A 22,153-nucleotide genomic window follows, 5' to 3' on the forward strand; every position below is an offset into this window, starting at 1 on the left:
GGAACAACCGATTGGTTCAAAATTGGGAAAGGAGTATGACAAGGCTGCATATTGTCGCCCTGCTTATTTAATTTATATGCAGAGTACATCATGAGAAACGCCGGGTTGGATGAATCACAGGTCGGAATTAAGATTGCCGGGAGAATTATCAACAAACTCAGATACACAGACGATACCACCCTAATGGCAGAAAGCGAAGAGGATCTAAAGAGCCTCTTGTTGAGGGTGAAAGTGGAGAGTGCAAAAGCTGGTTTGAAAGTCAACATTAAAAAAACGAAGATCATGGCATCTGGCCCCATCACTTCCTGGCATATAGAAGGGGAAGAAATGGAAGCAGTGACAGATTTTACTTTCTTGGGCTCCAAGATCACTGCAGACGGTGACTGTAGCCATGAAATTAAAAGACGCTTGCTCCTTGAGAGGAAAGCTATGGCACACCTAGACAGCATAATAAGAAGCAGAGACATCACCTTGCTGACAAAGGTCCATCTAATCAAAGGTATGGTTTCCGCAGTAGTAACGTATGGCTGTGAGAGCTGGACTATAAGGAAGGCTGAGTGCCGAAGAATTGATGCTGTCCAACTGTGGTGCTGGAGAAGACTCTTATGAGTCCCCTGGACTGCAAGGAGGTCAAATCAGTCCATCCTAAAGGAAATCAACCCTGACTGCTCATTGGAAGGACAGATCCTGAAGCTGAAGCTGAAATATTTTGGCCACCTAATGCGAAGAGAAAACTCCCTGGAAAAGACCCTGATGCTGGGGAAGATTGAAGGCAAAAGGAGAAGGGGATGGCAGAGGATGAGATGGCTCGATAGCATCACCGATGCAATGAATATGAACTTGAGCACGCTCCGGGAGAGAGCAGAGGACAGGAAGGCCTGGCATGCTTCCATGGGGTCATGAAGAGTCAGACACGACTGAATGACTGAACAACAAGAGCTGTCAATGGCTACTAGCCAGTACAACAATATAAAGTCTCCATATTTAGAGGCAGAGTGTACTGGATAGCAGTTTTGGGATGTGGGATGGAAAACAAGGGAGAGCTGTTCTCTTCACGCCCCACATCTGGTTGGCCGCTATATTAAACAGGCTCTTACGTTCCTATTCTTAATTGCCTACATGATGATGGTGGGGAGGTCGATGCTGGAGGAACCCCATCCCAAGCCGTTGGCTCATGCCTGACAGGGCAGAAGGTGGGGAGTGGGCAGTTCCCTCCCCCCATGCATTAATGGGAAGGAATTTACTACACCAGCTTTTGGACTGGCATAGTTTCCAGCTTTGCATGTGGGGGGAGGGGGTGTCAGGGGAATGAAGGTGCCTAGGAAACCTGTGGATCTTCAGCTGCCTGACACTGCCCCGTGCTTTGCCCCGCTGCCAGATGGGCAGCTATGACAACAGAAAGGTCTGCCACCATCTAGGGAGAACATCCGTGAACCAACCTCCCTCTCTAACCAGAGAGTGGGAGGGTTTGTAGCATCCAACAGGCCCTGGGATGCCCTCGCAGGGACCACAGGATTGCAGCCTGGCATGATCCAAAATAGTAGCTTGCACTAATGAAATAGTGTACCACACCTCATAATTAATTCCTCACCTCTGAAATTTTTGTCAAGAAACATTAACCAACAGACGTACTTCAGACACTATTAGCTGCTAATTCTTCATATCTTTATTAAAGTTAAAGGTGGTGTTTTATATGGCACATATATAATCCAAAGCAAAAAGGAAAATGTCACTGAAATCATACCTAAGTGCAGTATATATATTGTATCATATTCAGATTGGCAAATATTTAGTAGTGGTAGAACGTGGTACAATGTTACAATCGATGAGGCAAACACACTGAAACTTATCAGTGCATAACACTGAACTGCAATTTGCTTGTTCTTCCCATCCTATCCCAAAGGCTTGGGCCTAGTAAGAATTACTTTAACAAAAAGAAAAACAGACTACCCGATTATACAGAAATTAAATTGACTCCACATCTTCCTTACTCTAGGTATTGAATCATGATTTAGATCCTTTAATTCAGTGGATTTTTGCTAACTGTTTAGCCAAAAGAACTATTTTCTTCTCATGGTTCTGTTTTAAATCATGATAAAATAACTATTTTTAAAGAAATATCACATTATGGATAAAGGGACAGTTACCCCAAGTTGCCTAACCGTGTGTTTTATTGCATTCCTTAATGTCCTCCCATATAAAGTGCCCATATTATTCCATTTACAGATATTGACCAGGATCCAGCAATCTGTGTGAGAGCTGAAAGCACTAATCTATGCATGTGCAGGACAGCATTTCCTGCTCCCCCAGCTGCATCATCCACAGGTGGCTCTGGATGATCCCCAGGGCTTTAGGGGTGGCTTTCAGGAACCGCAGCAGGAAAGAGGAGGCAAAAGGCCTCAGTGCATACATAGAATAGCATGTCCTTTGGATCTAGGCCAATGTTCCTTTAAGAAACCAACCACCACAACTATACATTTTATATAGCAACCTTGAAACTACAGCAGTGTCGTACTCTCAGGTTTCTTTTTTATATTTTCCCCTCCCCAAGACTTCTCTCTAAATCTTTCGATGATTCATACAAAATGCCCTGAGAAATATTTTCAGACACATTAAAGGCTAAACAAATAAAGTGTATGTGCAATGCCCCCAAACTGCAGCTTCAGGTGGTTCATTACAATATTTCCCTGTTGTAATGATTTGCTGGTGTAAATATTTAAAAAACAGCATAGCATCAGCTGAATTATGAGCACTAATTTTAGGCAATACCTCACTGCCAGTACTTTCTATGTCTAGGCTTTAGAAATATGTAATATATATACATGGTTAATTCTCTACAGTAAATACAAGGGGGCAGTGGCATATCAGCTCCGCCTGCAAAAGTATTTCAACTCCGTTTGAGAAAAACCTCTAATCACAACTCCTCTTGCTGGATGGACACTGCAGTGAGAAGGGAGCGGGGTGGTGGTGGTGGTGAAGGGCTTTCTGCGCTGTTGTGCACTCAGCACAGCGGGGTGAGGAGAGAAGGGAAACGTTGTACGTTATTACTACAAGAAGTTCCTGTATGGGTATGATCATGGTCCAAGAGTATAAACGCCAGCACGTTACACAAGGGAATATAAGAAGTGTGATAATAAAGCTAAGTTTCATGTTACATAATGTTATCAACACACTGTACATTTTTATACAGTATTGAACATTTCGATCCTATTCTGCCAAAAGTTTCTTCAACAAAGGGGTCCTTGACTTTCCCTAATGTTAAATATACCATATGCTAGAATGTAGCAAAGCTTCAATATTGTGAGGTACTTTTTTTGGCACCCAGGCAGACAAGAGTATCTTTTTTGCAACGCTCAAATATTTTAGGGACAAAAACTACAACTCCATGGTATTCAAAGTTTCAACTGCTGTTGAAGGTCATGAATTGATGCAGCGCTGGACTGTAGTTTCTCCGCCACACTATCCTCATCTAATGTTTTGATCATTTCAGTCACACCGTTGATTCCAAGTACACAAGGCATACTTAGAAATACTTCCGAGTTTATATTGTAACACCCCTAGAAAAGAAGAAAACATGCACATACAGACAACATATTATTGTATATAAACAACACGTGGACTTTCACACGGGCATGAAAATGGTTGAGGTACTTGAGGCTGCAATCCTATGTATACTAACCTGGGAGTAAGCCCCATTGAACAAGTAATAGTTCAATGTAACTATTACTAAAGTAACAGAATAAACATGCATATATTGCACTGTAAATAGGATTACTGTACCCTGCAGGCCAAATAAGGCAAGACTGAATATCACTGGCTTTCAAGTCACCTTGGTGCTTTTAAAAACAGATCAGCTACCAGGAGGTATGACAGCCACCAAGCAAGCAAAACCATTGTTCAGGTTATTTGTTTACATCTGTCCCTTACTTGCAATACAAATACTGTCTGTAGCATGGTTCTTCTGAAATTTATTCACCTTTTAAAAAGACTTATATTCAAATGCACATTAGAGGACAACCTGGGAAATGATATATATTAAAGATATTTTGAATCTCTCTCTCTTTGTATTTTTTGAGCTTCAAATAAATTATCTCTGCACGTTTCTAGGCACCAACTTTGTCCTGTGATAATTTTAGGAGCTTCTCTTTTGCTGGACAATGTGTAAAACAGTTTACCTTACAGCTCAGTACTATGTACTGAGAGTGAGCGAACAGAGCGAGCGAACAGGGGGAGCAAACAGGAGTTGGCCAGGGGAGTTGCAGTGGTTGAAGAGACAAAGGAGACAGAGGCTAAGAGGTAAGTGGGCTGCAGGAAGCCCAGGGGGCTGCCCTTTATCCTTCTGATTGGCTGTGAGCTCACCAGGTGCTTCTGAGAGCTCCAACTGAATTGGAGGGGTGTGGCCTGAGTACTCCCAGTAGCTGACTGGGCAGGAAGCTTCAGTCTGTTTCCCGCCTCCCAGCTGAGCAGAGCAGAGCAAGCTGCTCCAGCTGGTCCAGGGACTACAGAAGCAGGCAAGCTCCCAGAGAGCGAGCGAACAGAGCGCGTGCACGGGGAGCAAACAGGAGTTGGCCAGGGGAGTTCGGCAGGGGAGGTCAAGGGGGAGGCCCCTAACATTTTTTTAAATTATTTTTATTTTTTATTTTAACTAATTTTTTTCCATTTATTTGTCTTGTAACACACACTTTCACACCAGTGGGACTCTGCTTTTAACCTCTACTGAGTAGAGGAGCAGGCACAGGCTAGTCTAGAACAATCACAAAGCTAGACACAAAAAGGGAAAAGAGGCTACGGAAGGACAAGACTCTCTAGTGGTGGTGACCTGCAAGGTGTGTGCAATGTTTGTTTTCTTGCCTGAGAACAACATGGCCTACACCTGCAACAAGTGCAAGTTGATCACGCTGCTCGAAGAAAAAGTAAGTGGACTGGAGCGGCGACTGTCGACCCTCCGGGGAATAAGAGAACACGAAGAGTTCTTGGACAGAATGGGGGAACTACAGCAGCAAAGGGCAGACCAGAAGCTTGAAGAGCAACAGCAAGATGAGGCAGTGGGAAATGCTGAGGTGAAGAAAAATGGAATAGAGGATACTCCTTGGAAAAGGGTGACAGTTAGGAGAAGAAGAACTAGACGCCACTCTGCACCAGTGGAAGCAGTGGAGCTGTGGAACCGATTCCAGGTACTTGCGGATGAGACTGGAGAACAGCCTGCGAAGGAAGAATCACAGGGGAACCTGCATGAGAGTGAGCAAGAGGCTAAAGGTCAGTCAAACAGAGGCGATGAAACCCAGGCCTACAAGAAGAAGAAGAGTGGTAGTAGTGGGAGACTCCTTGCTGTGTGGGATTGAGACCCAAGTATGTCGCGAAGACCCATGGACTCGCCAGGTATGTTGTCTCCCGGGAGGACAGATGAGAGACGTGACTGAAAGGTTGCCTGCACTCATAAAGCCCACTGACAGGTATCCCTTTCTTCTCATCCATGTGGGAACAAATGATACCACCAAGCGGAGCTATGAAGAGATCACGTCAGACTTTGAAGCTTTGGGAAGGAAACTCAAGAACTTTGGGGCCCAGATAGTTTTCTCATCCATCCTTCCAGTAGTTAGAAGAGGGATAGAAAGGGAACGAAAAATACTCCGGGTGAATGACTGGCTACGAAGGTGGTGCCAACGAGAGAGATTTGGATTCTGGGACCACGGGCTATACTTCCTGGAAGATGGGCTGTTGGCTAGGGATGGGTTGCACCTCACAAAGGATGGGAAGAATGTGTTTGGCCACAGCATGAAGAACTTCATCAGGAGGGCTTTAAACTGAATCCTACGGGGAAGGGAGATGTAATGTTGGGGGTAACAATGGACATAGGCGCATGCACTGCAATGGAGAGAACAGCTCTGATAGCGCCCAATAATAGTCTTCAGACACATGTAGGAAGAAAGTCAGACTATGAAGCACATGGTCTTCGATGTCTATATACTAATGCCCAGAGTATGGGAAACAAACAGAACGAACTTGAACTCTTAATACAAGAGGGAAATTATGATCTGATAGGTATAACTGAGACTTGGTGGGATGACTCTCATGACTGGAATACAGCAATTGAAGGATATAACTTGTTCAAAAAGAACAGGAGGAACAGAAAGGGAGGTGGGGTTGCACTGTATGTGAAAAATACATATCTCTGCACAGAAATACAGGAGGAGGAGCTTGGTAGCCCCATCGAGAGCATCTGGGTTGAAATAAATGGAGCAAAGAATAAAAGGAACCTGGTGGTCGGAGTCTACTACCGGCCACCCAATCAAGGAGAAGACAAGGATGAAACTTTTGAAAAGCAAATAGCCAATGTTTTAAGGAAGCATGATGTAGTAGTAATGGGGGACTTCAATTTCCCCAATATTTGTTGGGAGACAAATTCTGCAAAACATGGCCCCTCCAGGAAATTTATTTATTTATTTATTTATTGCATTTATACCCCGCCTTTCTCCCTCTCGCAAGGAACTCAAGGCGGCTTACATTATCCTCCTCCTCACCGTTGTATCCTCACAACAACAACCCTGTGAGGTAGGTTGGGCTGAGAGTCTGTGACTGGCCCAAAGTCACCCAGTGAGCTTCCATGGCCAAGTGGGGACTAGAACCCGGATCTCCCGGCTCCCAGTCTGTCACTCTCACCACTACACTACAGTGGCTCTCTGACTTGTGTGGCGGATAACTTCCTCCTACAGAAAGTAGAGGAAGGAACTAGAGGATCGGCTATCCTTGACTTGATGCTAACCAACAGGGATGACTTAGTGGATAAAGTAGCAGTTACAGGAACTCTGGGGGAAAGCGACCATGTTGTACTTGAGTTCTTGGTTCTAAGGGAAGCAAAAGCCGAGTGTAGTCAAACGTGTACCCTGGATTTTAGGAAAGCTGATTTTCATAAACTCAGAACAATGATCAGTAAGGTCCCATGGCAAGCGATGCTAGCGAGAAAAGGAGTCCAAGATGGGTGGGAGCTTTTAAAAAAGGAAATTCTCAAGGCACAATCACAAGCAATTCCAACAAGAAGAAAAGGTGGAAGACAACAGAAGAAGCCAATGTGGCTTCACAAAAAGCTGAGAGATGACCTGAAAACAAAAAAGGACACATATAGGAAGTGGAAAGAAGGCCAAGTAACAAAGGAAGAATACAGGCAGATAGCACAGAATTGCAGGGATGGCGTCAGGAAGGCTAAAGCTGAGAATGAGCTGAGGTTAGCAAGGGATGTTAAAAACAACAAAAAGGCTTTCTTCAGCTACGTTCATGGTAAAAGGCAGAGGAAAGAAATGGTGGTTCAGCTATTAAATAAGGATGGCAAAACGATAACAGATGACAAAGAAAAGGCAGAGGTGCTCAATTCCTACTTTGGCTCAGTCTTCTCCCAAAAGAGGGTCTATGACCCCCCTGGCAAAGGCGAAGTACAGGCTGAAGGGGCAGGATTGCAGCTTGAGATCAACAGGCATATGGTCAAGGAACACCTCATTACTTTGAAGGAGTTCAAACCTCCAGGGCCAGATGAACTGCATCCTAGAGTCATAAAGGAACTGGCAGAAGAACTCTCAGAACCGCTGTCTATTCTCTTTGAGAAATCATGGAGGACGGGGGAAGTGCCAGATGACTGGAGGAGGGCTAACGTTGTCCCTATCTTCAAAAAGGGTAAAAAGGAGGAACCTGGGAACTACAGACCAGTCAGTCTGACATCAATCCCTGGGAAAATTCTGGAGCAGATCATAAAACAATCCCTCTGGAAGCACCTTGACAACAATGCCGTGATTACTCGAAGCCAACATGGATTTGTCAAAAACAAGTCCTGCCAGACAAATCTGATCTCATTTTTTGATCAAGTAACCTCCCTTGTAGACCGTGGGAATGCTGTAGACATCATATACCTCGACTTCAGCAAAGCTTTCGACAAAGTGCCCCATGATATCCTGATGAGCAAACTAGCTCAAAGTGGGCTAGATGAAACAACGATCTGGTGGATCCACAGTTGGCTACAGAACCAGACTCAAAGAATACTTATCAATGGGACCTTCTCAAACTGGGGAGAGGTAACGAGTGGGGTACCGCAGGGCTCAGTCCTGGGCCCAGTGCTCTTCAACATTTTTATTAATGACTTGGAGGAGGAGGTGCAGGGAATGCTGATCAAATTTGCAGATGACACAAAATTGGGAGGGATAGCTAATACTTTGAAAGACAGAAACAAAATTCAAAGTGATCTGGATAAATTGGAGCGCTGGGCAGAAAACAACAGAATGACATTTAATAGGGACAAATGCCAAGTTCTGCACCTAGGAAAAAGAAACCAAATGCACAGTTACAAGATGGGGGATACGTGGCTCAACCACACTACAAGTGAGAAGGATCTTGGAATTGTTGTCGATCACAAGTGGAATGTGAGCCAACAATGTGATGTGGCTGCAAAAAAGGCCAATGCTCTTTTGGGCTGCATTCATAGAAGCATCGCTTCCAAATCCCGGGAAGTACTAGTTCCCCTCTACTCAGCACTGGTTAGGCCTCATCTGGAGTACTGTGTCCAGTTCTGGGCACCACACTTTAAGAAGGATGCAGACAAACTGGAGAGGGTTCAGAGGAGGGCAACAAAGATGATCAGGGGACTGGAAACAAAGCCCTATGAAGAGAGACTGAAAGAACTGGGCATGTTTAGCCTTGAGAAGAGAAGACTGAGGGGAGATATGATAGCACTCTTCAAGTACTTGAAAGGTTGTCACAGAGAAGAAGGCCAGGAGCTCTTCTTGATCATCCCAGAGTGCAGGACACAGAATAATGGGCTCAAGTTACAGGAAGCCAGATTCCGGCTGAACATTAGGAAAAACTTCCTGACTGTAAGAGCAATACGACAATGGAACCAATTACCTGGGGAGGTGGTGGGCTCTCCCACACTGGAGGCCTTCAAGATGAGGCTGGACAGCCATTTGTCTGGGATGCTCTGACTTGGACTCCTGCATTGAGCAGGGGGTTGGACTCGATGGCCTTGTAGGCCCCTTCCAACCCTACTATTCTATGATTCTATGATTCTATGTGCCACTCTGCAAGCACAGCAGCTCACAGGCTTGGATTCTAGCTCTAAAATTGTATTTATTTATCTGCTTTGTACTCGGCTTTTCTACCCAAAAATGGCACTTAGGGCGACGTACACATTTAGAATTGATTAAAAAAAAATAAAGCAATACTTTAAAATACAATAAAAACATTAAAACAACAGATTTTTTTAAAAAATCAGAATTAAAAACAGCACCCAACCCAACAGACACACTTACAGGCCAAAGGCCGTCTTGAATAAAGTGGTCTTTGCCTGCTGGCAGAAGGACACCAGAAAAGGAGCGAAGCTAGCCTTCCTTGGGAGGGAGCATAATTGCGGGTTTCAAGCTACCGCTGAAACCTAATCTCCGTCCGCAAACAAGTGGCAGAGGCAGAGAGCCACTAGCACTTCTATACTGGTGGCTGCACACTTGTGCTTTTATAATAGTACAGCTGTACCACACAGGAATACTGTTCCAAAGGCAAGATCACTTCCAGCCTCATTGCTGGAAATAAGACCTTATGGGTCTTTTTGGTGCACAGGGGCCACAGCAGCTGATGAAAACCAGTGCCAGCCAGATCATAGCATGGGGAGGGCTGCTTATTTAAATGAAACAGGATGAGAGGGATTCAACCATATCTTTTCTCATGTAAACAGCAGCCATGGGAAGCCAGAGCTGCCTTGGGACTGTATTAAGTGGAGAGGGGAGTTTAACTCTTTCTTCCCCTGCCACAGTCCCCACAAAAATGGCCTCTCTGAAGCTGGTACTTGCATTTCAAGGGAAGTTCACATCGGCACCAATGGAAGTTGCCCCATGGTTGCTCTTTACATAATACAAATATGCATGTTAATTGCATTTATGCAAATAATGTCAAGTCCTGCTGCGCCCAAGATGATCATACGTCCTATCCCATGGGAAAAAAGGTGGTTTGTTGCACGTTATGGGCAGTATCCAATGCTACCCATGCACTAGCAGAACCCACCACTAACACAACGGGAAGCTAGCAGATCCTGAAGCAATTGGACAACAAGAAGCTAGCAGATCCTGAAGCAATTGGACATGAGCCAAAATGCTCCTTTCTGGAACAGAGCAGGTCAGTAGAGCTTGCAAAAGGGGGCTCTGTCTCACAGGATATTTTATTTTGAGGCCCATAGCTGTGTGTTTAATTCTCCTTATATATTTCTAATATCTACAAATTAATGCTTGCTCTGTTTCAAAAAGCAAAATCAGATGATACTCATGCTTACCTTCACCATTGTTGATATGGAATGTACTTTCCTTTTATCATTCAATATACTGTCAGTCAGATCAGCTATTGACAGACCGACAGACCAGGATCTTTGGCCTTTTCCCTTCAGGACTTCCATGGCTCTATATAAAAGTAAAAACAAACAAATCCAAGATTTAAAATGCACTTCCCTAGCAAGCAACATGACTTTTTTCTTCTGTATACTTATCCTTGAGCGTATCAACAAGTGTGGAACAAATGTTTATAAAGAGCAGAAGGATAAAATTGCTTTGTGTTACTCAGATGTAGATGAAAATGTACACTTAGGTTTTAAGTCTACACTTGCTAATCTGGGAGTAAGCCCCATTAAATTCAGTGAGACTTCTGAACAGACATTACTTGTGAACAGACATGTATAGGATTGTGCTGTAATATTTTACCTGTTAGCCAATTGCTGCTGGGCATTATGGTTTGCTAAATCTTCACGCTGATGATTTGCCACTGAATTAGAAGTACTCCAGGCTGTCACTGAATAAGATAATTACAATCAATTTTGATTTCAAACATTTGAATTTTTATTTTAATAAGAATTTCACTTTAGAGTGAAAAGCATGCACTTTTTATTTTACTTTTAAGTTAACTTTTAACAGTTGTAGGATACTATTCCAAAATGTTTTTATTCTTCTGCCTCTTACAATTGTGGTCTTCATTTTGCAATAAAAACAGAGGAATCAACTTCTTCCTCTTTCTGACTATAGTGCATAATGTCTCTTCTTCTGTACATTAATCATAGAGCTAGGAAAATTAGAGAATGCATCAATAAGATAGCTCAATAACCCAACATTGCAGATACAGGAATAAAAATATTGTGCATGAGGTTGTGTAGATGACAAAAAACAAAGAAACCCCAAACCACCCAAATATATTGTAAGCAATGAAAATTGGAACTGCAAAGTATATAACTGGGAAAGTTGGCACTGCAGACAGAACCACAATATTCCCCCTTCATTGTTTCTTCTAAGCTATCCATTAACAAAATCACAACAGTTTAAAGTTATATCATGTCTCCATCTTCAGTGCTTTTATATATTAAAAAAGAAAATTATAATGTTTTCTGAAAGGAAACTGTAACAACCGAATTATATTCTAATGAAAAAGCAAGAGCAATCTAATATAGAACACTAAATTACATAAGTTATAAGTTTACCTTTGTTTTCCCCTTGTTCACCAATAATCCAGTTATTTTTGCCACTGGTTTGGGCTTTCAACAGATTTGTAATAATATACTGGAATCTCACTGAGTCCAGATTACAACCAATACCAATAACTCTGTTTTTAGGGAATCCACTCATCTTCCAGGACACATATGTCATTATTTCCACTGTACATTTGACAAAAAATATATCAAAAGGCATGCAAAGGTGTATTTCACATATCCCATACAACTTGGTTACCAAAATCACATTCTTTCTATATAACTTTTGTTATTATTTTGCTGTTATTATTTTGCTGTTATTATTTTGCTGTTATTATTTTGCTGCACTGTTAATGTTTTTACTTTACAACACCATAGTTACCACAACATTTGTTTGGTTGAGCTCATGTCTGCTGTGCAGTTGTCATAAGTTTACAAAATACTAAGCTTTGATCCTGCAAAACTGCATGTTTCTTTACTGGCCCCTCCCAGAATTTATATCCCAAACCTAAACATCTTTGCTCAGAAGTCCTTATGGGTGGTACCCAATTGGTGTTCCTCTGCTGATGGAAGGCAATGGGGAGATTGACAATTCAACAGTTCCCCCTCCACCCTGCAGCCCCTTGAAAATCCCCCTTCACTGTTCCACTGACAGATGCCTTCTGTCAGTAGAGGGACACCAATTGGAGGGTCCCTGTCAGTAGAGGGACACCACCCATATATTTCAGTGAGACTTCCCAGTAAGTTATTTAGGGTCATAGTCCTGGTGTTTACTGGTTCTCTGGGGAATAAGCAATGGGATTTATCACACGGTGTATTAAACATAGTTGTATAAAAACCCTTTGGAACCAAGGAAATACAGGTTTTTCCTTTGCATCACTTGTCTAGAGGAAAATGCCAAAATAAATGTCAAAATATACATAGCTTACAATAGTTCAGAACAGGGAACTGTCTGACCGAATACTCAAAATTGCTCTCTAGAAGTTGAGTATTACTACAAATGGAGTGCACCTTGTGGTCTCCATTAAGAAGCAAGCCTGTTAAATGAGAGAATATTAATTACAAATAATGTTATATCCAGGCCAGGACCAATAAATATAAAGCATTACCATACCGGGTTGAGAAGCCACAAGCAGGACACTGTGTTGACTGTAATGTGCTACTGATGGAATAATGCCTCTGAGAAGTTCCACATTGTTCTGTATGACATCCAGATAGGACTGAGCGTTGCCTAAAGAATTAACTGTAAGCACCACTAGTTTTGAGTCTGCTGAGGCAGAAAAATCTAAGAAACACAAAGAAAGGATTGTAACCCCTTCCTGCAAATGTCAAGGCTTGAGTGTAAGAGCTACTTCACTTTAAAAAAAGTCCATGAATTGTACATGTAGAATTCTGCTTCTCTATCTATAGATATACTTTTTAAGCATTATGCCTAGTAATATAGTAAAGATCATGGCCAGGATCCAGAGGATAACATCCAAAGTCACACCAGTGGACTTCTGCTTGTGCAAAGGGACTTTTTGCTTTCTCTCTTTCCGCCTGCATCATCACCACAAACCCTCCAAATCTGCTCTGGAGGGTCCCACAGCCCTCAGGACCAGATTTTTGTAGCACACAGGGGGCTGCAGGGTGGGAGGGGAATCTACTTCACCAGTTGTGTCTGTTCTGCTGCCAGACAAACATCATTGGATTTCATCCTATATGCATTGCATTGTTTAAAATAAAATCATTCAGACAATGACATAAGCACTCATTACAGACCACTTCACGCATAACGTCTGCTCTTCATACCCTTGAGAGTAGGAATTTGTGAGAAAACCTCAGGAAGTCTAACATGTACTAATACTACACATATGTAAATAACTGTATATGCTCTATCCTGAAGCAATTGGACAACAAGAAGCTAACAGATCCTGAAGCAATTGGACACGAGTATGATTAGCGTCACCATGTGTACAGTTGAAATCTTGGACAGATGTCTGGATGTAGTACTGGAACGGATGAAAGCTAACAAACTGAAACTTAATCCAGATAAGACAGAAGTACTGTCAGCTGGGAAATCCACTAATTTGGATGGAGGTTTAGATCTGACTCTGGATGGGGTCACATTCCCCCTGAAGAGCCAGGTACACAGTCTGGGAGTGTTCCCACACTCAGTGCTGTCTATGGAGGCTCAGGCGATGTCAGCTGCCAGGAGTGCTTTTTACCAGCTTAGGCTAATCTGTCAGCTGCAGCTTTATCTAGAGAAAGCTGACCTAGCCACAGCAACACATGCTTTGATTACATCCAGGTTAGATAACTGTTATGTGTTCTATGTGGGGCTGCCCTTGAAGATCATTCAGAAACTGCAACTGGTACAGAATGCAGCAGCTAAAATGCTTGTGGGACCTAGGCATTCAGATTACTCCTATCCTTTATTATTTATGTTGCCTGCGTGTTAGTTTCCAGGCCCAATTCAAGGTGCTGATTTTGGCCTTTAAAGCTCTAAATGCTTTGGGTCCACCTTATCTGAAGGAATGCCTACACCAGTTGAGACTGCCCAAGCATTAAGATCAGCATCAGAGGCCCTACTCTCTGGCCCACCAGCAAGAACCTGGCAGGTACTAGGGAAAGAGCTTTCTTGGTGGTAGCCTCACACCTTTGGAACTCCCTCCGCAGGGAGATATGTATGGCCTCATCACTGGTAGCTTTTTAAACAAAACTCTGAAGACACATTTATTTCAGTCTGCATTTGGTATTTAAAAAATCATTTGCTGCTGCAGATGTATTTGCTGTGTGTATGTGTTTGACTGTAATTGTATATTCGTATTTTAGAATACTATAAGCCTCCTTGTGAGGGCAATGCACCTAAAAGGTGGGTTAAAACTCTTTTAAACAAATACATACATGTAACAATTTACATATGTGTACGATCATCCATGAGATTAAGAAGAGGTGGCAAGAGTACACAGAAGAACTATACAGGAAAGATCTCAATGTCCCTGATAGCCATGATAGTGCGGTCACTGAACTTGAGCCGGACATCCTCGAGAGTGAAGTCAAGTGGGCCTTAGGAAGCATTAGTAACAACAAAGCTAGCGGAGATGACAGTATTCCAGCTGAGCTATTTAAAATCCTAAAAGAAGATGCTGTTAAAGTGCTGCACTCAATATGCCAACAAATCCGGAACACTCAACAGTGGCCACAAGACTGGAAAAGGTCAGTTTACATTCCAATTCCAAAGAAGGGCAACGCCAAAGAGTGTTCAAACTACCGTACAGTTGCGCTCATTTCACATGCCAGCAAGGTGATGCTCAAAATCATACAAGCTAGGCTTCAGCAGTATGCGAACCGAGAACTACCGGAAGTACAAGCTGGGTTCCGAAGAGGCAGAGGAACTAGAGATCAAATCGCCAACGTTCGCTGGATCATGGAGAAAGCAAAAGAATTCCAGAAAAACGTCTATTTCTGCTTCATTGACTACACTAAAGCCTTTGATTGTGTGGATCACAACAAACTGTGGCAAATTCTTAAAGTGATGGGAGTACCAGACCACCTTACCTGTCTCCTGAGAAACCTGTACGAGGGTCAAGAAGCAACAGTAAGAACCAGACATGGAACAACCGAGTGGTTCAAAATTGGGAAAGGAGTACGACAAGGCTGCATATTGTCACCCTGCTTATTTAACTTATATGCAGAGTACATCATGAGAAACGCCGGGTTGGATGAATCACAGGTCAGAATTAAGATTGCCGGGAGAATTATCAACAACCTCCGATACACAGACAATACCACCCTAATGGCAGAAAGTGAAGAGGATCTCAAGAGCCTCTTGTTGAGGGTGAAAGAGGAGAGTGCAAAAGCTGGTTTGAAACTCAACATTAAAAAAACGAAGATCATGGCATCTGGCCCCATCACTTCCTGGCATATAAAAGGGGAAGAAATGGAAGCAGTGACAGATTTTACTTTCTTGGGCTCCAAGATCACCACAGACGGTGACTGTAGCCATGAAATTAAAAGACGCTTGCTCCTTGGGAGGAAAGCTATGGCAAACCTAGACAGCATAGTAAGAAGCAGAGACATCACCTTGCCGACAAAGGTCCGTCTAATCAAAGCTATGGTTTTCCCAGTAGTAATGTATGGCTGTGAGAGCTGGACTATAAGGAAGGCTGAGCGCCAAAGAATTGATGCTTTCAAGCTGTGGTGCTGGAGAAGACTCTTACGAGTCCCCTGGACTGCAAGGAGGTCAAATCAGTCCATCCTAAAGGAAATCAACCCTGACTGCTCATTGGAAGGACAGATACTGAAGCTGAAGCTGAAATATTTTGGCCACCTAATGCGAAGAGAAAACTCTCTGGAAAAGACCCTGATGCTGGGAAAGACTGAAGACAAAATGAGAAGGGGACGACAGAGGATGAGATGGCTAGGTAGCATCACCGATGCAATGAATATGAACTTGAGCACGCTCCAGGAGAGAGCAGAGGACAGAAAGGCCTGGCGTGCTATGGTCCATGGGGTCACGAAGAGTCAGACACGACTGAACGACTGAACAACAACAACACCATCATCCACAGATTACAATCTACACACAATCTACAAATAAACATCATAAATAAAACATAATAAATACACACGATTAATCAAATTCCTAAGTGGATGTGGCTTCCATATAGGAATTTTGTAACCTGCAGAGCAGCCCTTATAACAAATACTTCAGCTTGCAATATATCTAGATTAGAGGATGCTTAATTACCAAGGGGCAAGCTTTACTATGAAAAAGCACAGAACAAAAGGTGTGTGTGGCTTCTTTAACTAATTTAGAACTATACTTCAACAATCTCATGCTTTAAAATATTACTGCCAAGAGTGAGACGTTCTCACCAACAATTCTGAGAATTACTTGGAAAGATCACTTAAAGCATGCAGTGGAAAACATAGACAAACTAAACACACTACCTCTGCTAATTTCCACATTTGGCAGGGCAAAGATTTCCAGGTCCATTGGTCCTCCTTTCATTGTGCCTTCTGAGCAGTCCAAGACAACTACCTTGTCAGCGACACCCTGTATAGGTTTTTTAAAATAAAAGAAAAAGTTCTTCATCCAAGGAAAATATGGACTTGTATTCTGGAGGAAAATCCATGGGATTCAATCCAAACAAGACACTAACAGTGCTTCAAAAAAAGAAAGCTTCTGTGATATATTTTACCTCTAACTCCAAACACTGAACTAAAAACAGATGGTGTAATCACTGTTTACTCTGAAGTCAGTCCCATCGAATTCAGTGGGGCTTACTTCTATATAGATGGACATAGGATTGCAGCCAAAACAAATTAATTGAAAAAATGGGAATAACCCTGCCCAGTCACACAGTTATTGGGACCATTAGCCTCAGGAGCAATTTTACATCTTATTCCTTAACTTCCTGGATCATTCTCCATATTTGGAGATTCAGTCAAGCAGTTCTGCCTACCTTTAAAAAAAATCTTATCAAACACAATTATTTGAAAGGGAATAGCATGTTAAGAGAACAGAAAAATTAGAGAACATTCTAAATCCATTGATATATGTAAAATAATTTGAAATTTATCAGCCTGCATTAAGATAGTGACCTGGTTCACATGTAACTCACTATCTTGGGTTAATTAACCCACCAATTGCTGGGAACAAGTGGGAGCAACAAACAACAACAAATCATAGGTTAACTATGGGTTGTTTAACCCCTAAGCAACCCAGAATGTCCAGATTCGGACATCACGCTCACAACAAATGCAGAGGGCAATCATAGGTTAATTGAAAAAGGATGTGAGATGCATGCTGGAGGCAGCCTGCTCATTGACTCCCAGTCATGCTGGCAATCTGTGGGCTAATTAACCCACAATAGCACACTATATGCGAACTGGGTCAATGAGGCATTCATTTCTAAAACAAACTGTCCTGCCCCCTTTCTTGCATACCATGAGGTTTCCAGCTAACAGCCATCTGGAATCAACCATCTTGGATTCAAATAGTGTACAGGGAGGAGCCATAGCTTAGTGGTAGAGCACATACTTTGCAGTCAGACGGTCCCCAGTTCAATCCCTGGCATCTCCAGTTAAGGCTAGGAAAGATTCCGGCCTGAAAGCCTGGAGACTCACTGCCAGTCAGCGTTGATAATAAATGGCTAGATGGAACAACAGTCTGACTCAGTATAAGGTAGCTTTCTATGTTCCTATGAGTCCTGCAGCACCTTAAAGGCTAGCAAATTATTCTGACATAAGCTTTCTTGGACTATAGTCCGCTTCATGAGATGCATAAAGTATTACTGGGCATTAAAGGTTTATATACTGTACATATGATAGGGTGTGTGGGATTTGGGGAAAGAGAATTGTAAACAGTGAATTCAGAAGGAAATTAAATGCAGAAAGTACCAGCAGTGACAATCACATTATTAACAGTGGCCATTCACAAAACTGGTGCTGCTGATAACACAAACATCCTGGCACTAGGTAAGCCAATGAACACATGTAGTGTGATAAAAAAAATTTTTTTAACCCAGTTCAAGCCTCTGATGACAAAGGTCATCAACATGTTCAATTCCAAGTCAGAAGTCTTTCACAAAAAAGCTTATGCCAGAATAAATATGTTCATCTTTAAGGTGCTACAAGGCACTTTGCTGTTTTTGCTTTAACAGGCTAACATAGCTACCCTTCTAGAAATTATACTTCAAAATTCTTGTACAAGCTGGCCAACCCAGTATCATGTGATCTTGGTGCCAACTACATCCAGAATATATATTTTCTAGGCTTATTCTATAGCTTGTAACTGGCTAAGGACCATGTAAATGTATTAATCAAACATAGAAGGCTGGAATCCATAAAGCTACTTTTAGGTATGCCTAAGACTTGGATGCACTGTGGAACTGTTAAAGTTTTCTCCCTCTGAACATTAGACTCCTATGACATATCATAAACTGTTTTGGAAACTCACTCAGTTGCCAAGAAGGTTCTCAATGTGGTATCAGGAATCTCATTTGAGAAACTGAAATCCAAAGCTTCCTTGGGCCCATGGAATTAATCATGGATTTTTGGATTCAAACCAGTGTATTTCAGAGTTCTCAGTATTTTTTGGTGTTGCATAATGAAATATTTTAATCAATTACCTAACTGGCTTTTAAACTACAGATAAACTTATAAGTATTACTCCAGTATAAGAGATACTTTGAGGCTATTCAGTCAAGACAACTGTTCTTCCCACAAAATTCCACAGATAAGGAATTTCTCGTTTAAAACATGTTGACTGAAGACATGCACAATAAAGACATCAGCACTTGATCAGTCTTTCAAAGTTACTGGCACTCCCAATTAACACTCTGCAATTTTAGGGTCTATTCTCACAATGTTCTCACACATGGAAGCCATATCAGTCAACCTGACATTACTTCTACCAGCAGCTGCTGCAAGTGAGGTGGTCGTGTGCATATTGATGATACATGCCAAAAACAGTTGGGCTGGGCATGTGTGTGTTTAGCACTCTACTGAGGCAGTAGCTTTTCAAGTGCATGTGGTAGCAAGTTTAAAGTCAATTCAGGCTGACTTCAGTGGGAGCCACTGGCAAAACACAGCTTGCACAGCTAGAAGTCAGCACAGGTTTACTAAGGACTATGGCTGCCATGCTCTGAGAGCTTATACAAATAGGCCTTACAGTGCAATCCTATGGATGTTTATTCAGAAAAAAAAATCCCACTATCTTCAGTGGAGCTTACATTCAGGTGTGTATAGGATTTACCTGGGAATAAGCCCCATTGAACACAGTGGAACTTTTTCTGAATAAACATCTGTAGGATTGCACTGTTAATCTGTAAACATCCACAGGATTGCACTGTTAATCTATAATCAATCAATCAATTGCTTCCAGTCCTAATGTAAATATATGTTATGGAGAAAAGTATACTATGTACATATGTTATTTTCAATGACAATTATTTTATCCCAGATTGGAATCATTACAGCAACAATCATAATAACAATTTCTTATGAAGTACATACCTTTGCGGAAATAGCCAGTGCACAAGCAAGGCCCAGATCCCCTGCTCCAATCACTGTAACTTTGTTAAATTCTCCATTGTTTTTTTTCCCATCTCCCCTTGACTGTATGTTGTTTTCACCTAAAATAATATATGGTAGGTTATATAAATGGATCTACAAATTGTAAATACTGGAGTTGCATGAAAAATATTGGCTGGTTCTGATGAAACAAAAAATTAACTGCAATTATGGTGGTCTGTGAAGGTGTACTTCCAGATGAGGTTTTTATGGCACCATTGCCCTGCCTCATTTATGGACGTTTATGGGGGAAACAGACATCCTCATCTTCTACTCATGACCCTCCTGTGTTTTCTTCTTCTGTCTCTTCCCTCAATGCAGAAAATCCATTAAGGAGAAAAAGATGGAACAACTGCACAATGCCTTCTGATCACTAACACTAAAAGCCCTCTGTCTGGAAGCACCCAAGGACAAACAAATAGCATATAGCCAGATCCTATGCACATATGTTTACTCAGAGGTAAGTCCCACTGTGTTCAATGGGTCTTACACTCAGGTAAGTGCACATAGGGTTGCAGTCTGAAATGTTCTTGTGAGCAAAATTGCTGAAGTAAGGGCCAAGGGGAGCATTCCTCCCATTGTGAATAGCAAGCATGAGGGCCCACAATTCCAACTGGGACTGTGGCAGGGGCAAAGGGTTAAAATCCCCCTGCATGAAGTGGTCCTGATCTAGTTCAGGCCACCCATGCTAGCTACTGATGAAAAAAAAAAAACAGCTGCTCAATACCAAACTATGCGAAAAAGTCACATTTAGTTTGGCCCTAAAATAGAGGAGCATTAGATGTAACAAAGGAGACCATAATTTTTTTGTTAGCTACATGGCACTGATGTACTACACATTTCTACCTGTTTTAAAAATAGAATTGGCATATTTTCTTCTGATGAGACTCTTGTAGCATGAGCACAAGACATTTTTATTGAAGACAGCAAATGCTCAACAGGTGCAGTACTTAACAGGTCTGCATCTTTATACCAAAAATATCTTCATTTGCTGAATTTCTGCCTGTCAGTCAGCCATTAGACACACAGGAAACCCATCAGAAAAGAGGGGGCAACCCTAGTAATAAATAAGTTGGGCAGTCCAATGATAGCCCTTGCTATAGAACAAGCATGTTTTGCCTCCCCATGCCCACTAACCCTATTCATACAGTGGTGATAGATGGATGGGGCCATTCCCATTGCCTTTAAAATACGATGTAAGCTGGCCAAGCCACCCTACCCACAAACCCTCTCTATACCACTTTCTACCACGTAATCAATACTCTGCAATGCATTCACCAGCACTGGCTTTGCAGTGCTCTAGACAGAGGATGGGGAAGATATTTAGGGCGGGACCAAGAGGACAAGGGACTCCATTGTACCAGCCCTGCTCTGGATCCTATCGTGTAACAGAGCACTGGACTGGGCCCTTAAAGGAAAACCCAAGCAAAGGCCACCAACAATAAGACAGATTGCTATTATGAATACTGGATAAAACGTTCACAACAAAGATACACACCTTCAGTGATTTTTGAAATATAAGAGAGCAGCTCCAATTGTCTGGCTGCATCAGAAGATGATAATGAGTACAGAGGGAGCTCCTCTTCAAATTTTATAATCATTTCCTTTAACAACCCTATGATCATTGACTGTGGCTGAAATACATACATCAAAATATCAATAATGAGAACCACATTTCAGGTAACAAGTGTTCTACTTACAAATATGTTTTAAGAAAAGGAAAATGACAGGCCTTCACATCTCTAAATTGACTGAAAATAGGAGGTGTTCCAATACAATTTTTGTGCACTGGCACAGAAATACAGGAACGCTTATAAAATTAATATTTTTTTTTCTTTGTGAGCTGTTTCTCAACTTTGCCCCACAGTGTAGTGTAACAAAGAAACAGAATCCAAGATAGGAGCAGGCTCGGCTTACAGGGCTGGGGTCACAAGACGACAGAGACCCATCCCAATGATGTATCTGATTACAACCTTTTATTTTCTCCCTTATAAGTGAATGGTTGCCAATGGGGTGGAAGTAAAGCATTTGCCTGGAGACAGCATTGGGCAAAATCTGCTCTCCACCCTTCAGTGACACTAGTTGGCCTGGCCCTTGCTGACAGGGATCTTCACTACACACATACACACTGATAAGAACACATTTTTGCTAGTCAGAGAAATTGTGTCTCTGGTAGGTGGCAGTATTGCAACCGAAACTCTCCCCATGACCTGAGTTCGATCCCAGCAGAAGCTGGGTCTCAGGTAGCTGGCTCAGGTTGACTCAGCCCTCCATTCTTCCAAGGTCGGTAAAATTAGTACCCAGCTTGCTGGGGGAAAGATAGTCAAGACTGGGGAAGGCAATGGCAAACCAACCCGCTACAGTCTGCCATGAAAACGCCAGCAAAAGCAGCGTCCCTCTAGGTGTCAGTAATGACCCGGTGCTTGCACAGGAGGAACCTTTCCTTTTTTTTCTCCTGTATTGTGTGTGTGTGTGCAATGATATATGAAAGAATGACAGTGCACGTTAAAAGCCACACGTTTATATAATTAAGATATACATGACATTAAATAAAGAATGGGTCAAAAATTGTCAATTGATTTTAGTAAAACAATGAATATTATTTTATACAATGCA

General features: G+C 42.2%; 1 protein-coding gene across 3 annotated transcripts in view; it reads right to left on the reverse strand.

The window, feature by feature from the left end:
- Positions 1-1,644: 1,644 nt before the first annotated feature.
- The window catches only part of UEVLD (UEV and lactate/malate dehyrogenase domains), a 33,564-nt gene continuing 13,055 nt past the window's right edge, over positions 1,645-22,153 (reverse strand). For all 3 annotated transcript variants that reach the window (XM_084855236.1, XM_084855231.1, XM_084855245.1), the window contains 8 exons: positions 21,036-21,171; positions 19,481-19,599; positions 16,412-16,517; positions 12,591-12,761; positions 11,489-11,662; positions 10,722-10,809; positions 10,301-10,424; positions 1,645-3,557 (listed from right to left, as the gene is read on the reverse strand). In XM_084855236.1, the coding sequence (XP_084711362.1) occupies positions 3,393-3,557; positions 10,301-10,424; positions 10,722-10,809; positions 11,489-11,662; positions 12,591-12,761; positions 16,412-16,517; positions 19,481-19,599; positions 21,036-21,171 (1,083 nt within the window). In that variant the 3' untranslated portion in view covers positions 1,645-3,392. The remainder of the gene's footprint in view (positions 3,558-10,300; positions 10,425-10,721; positions 10,810-11,488; positions 11,663-12,590; positions 12,762-16,411; positions 16,518-19,480; positions 19,600-21,035; positions 21,172-22,153) is intronic.

Source organism: Heloderma suspectum, chromosome 1 (assembly GCF_057233095.1).
Source record: "Heloderma suspectum isolate Gila_16-S chromosome 1, 16-S_ref, whole genome shotgun sequence".
NCBI classification, from domain to species: Eukaryota; Metazoa; Chordata; class Lepidosauria; order Squamata; family Helodermatidae; genus Heloderma; species Heloderma suspectum.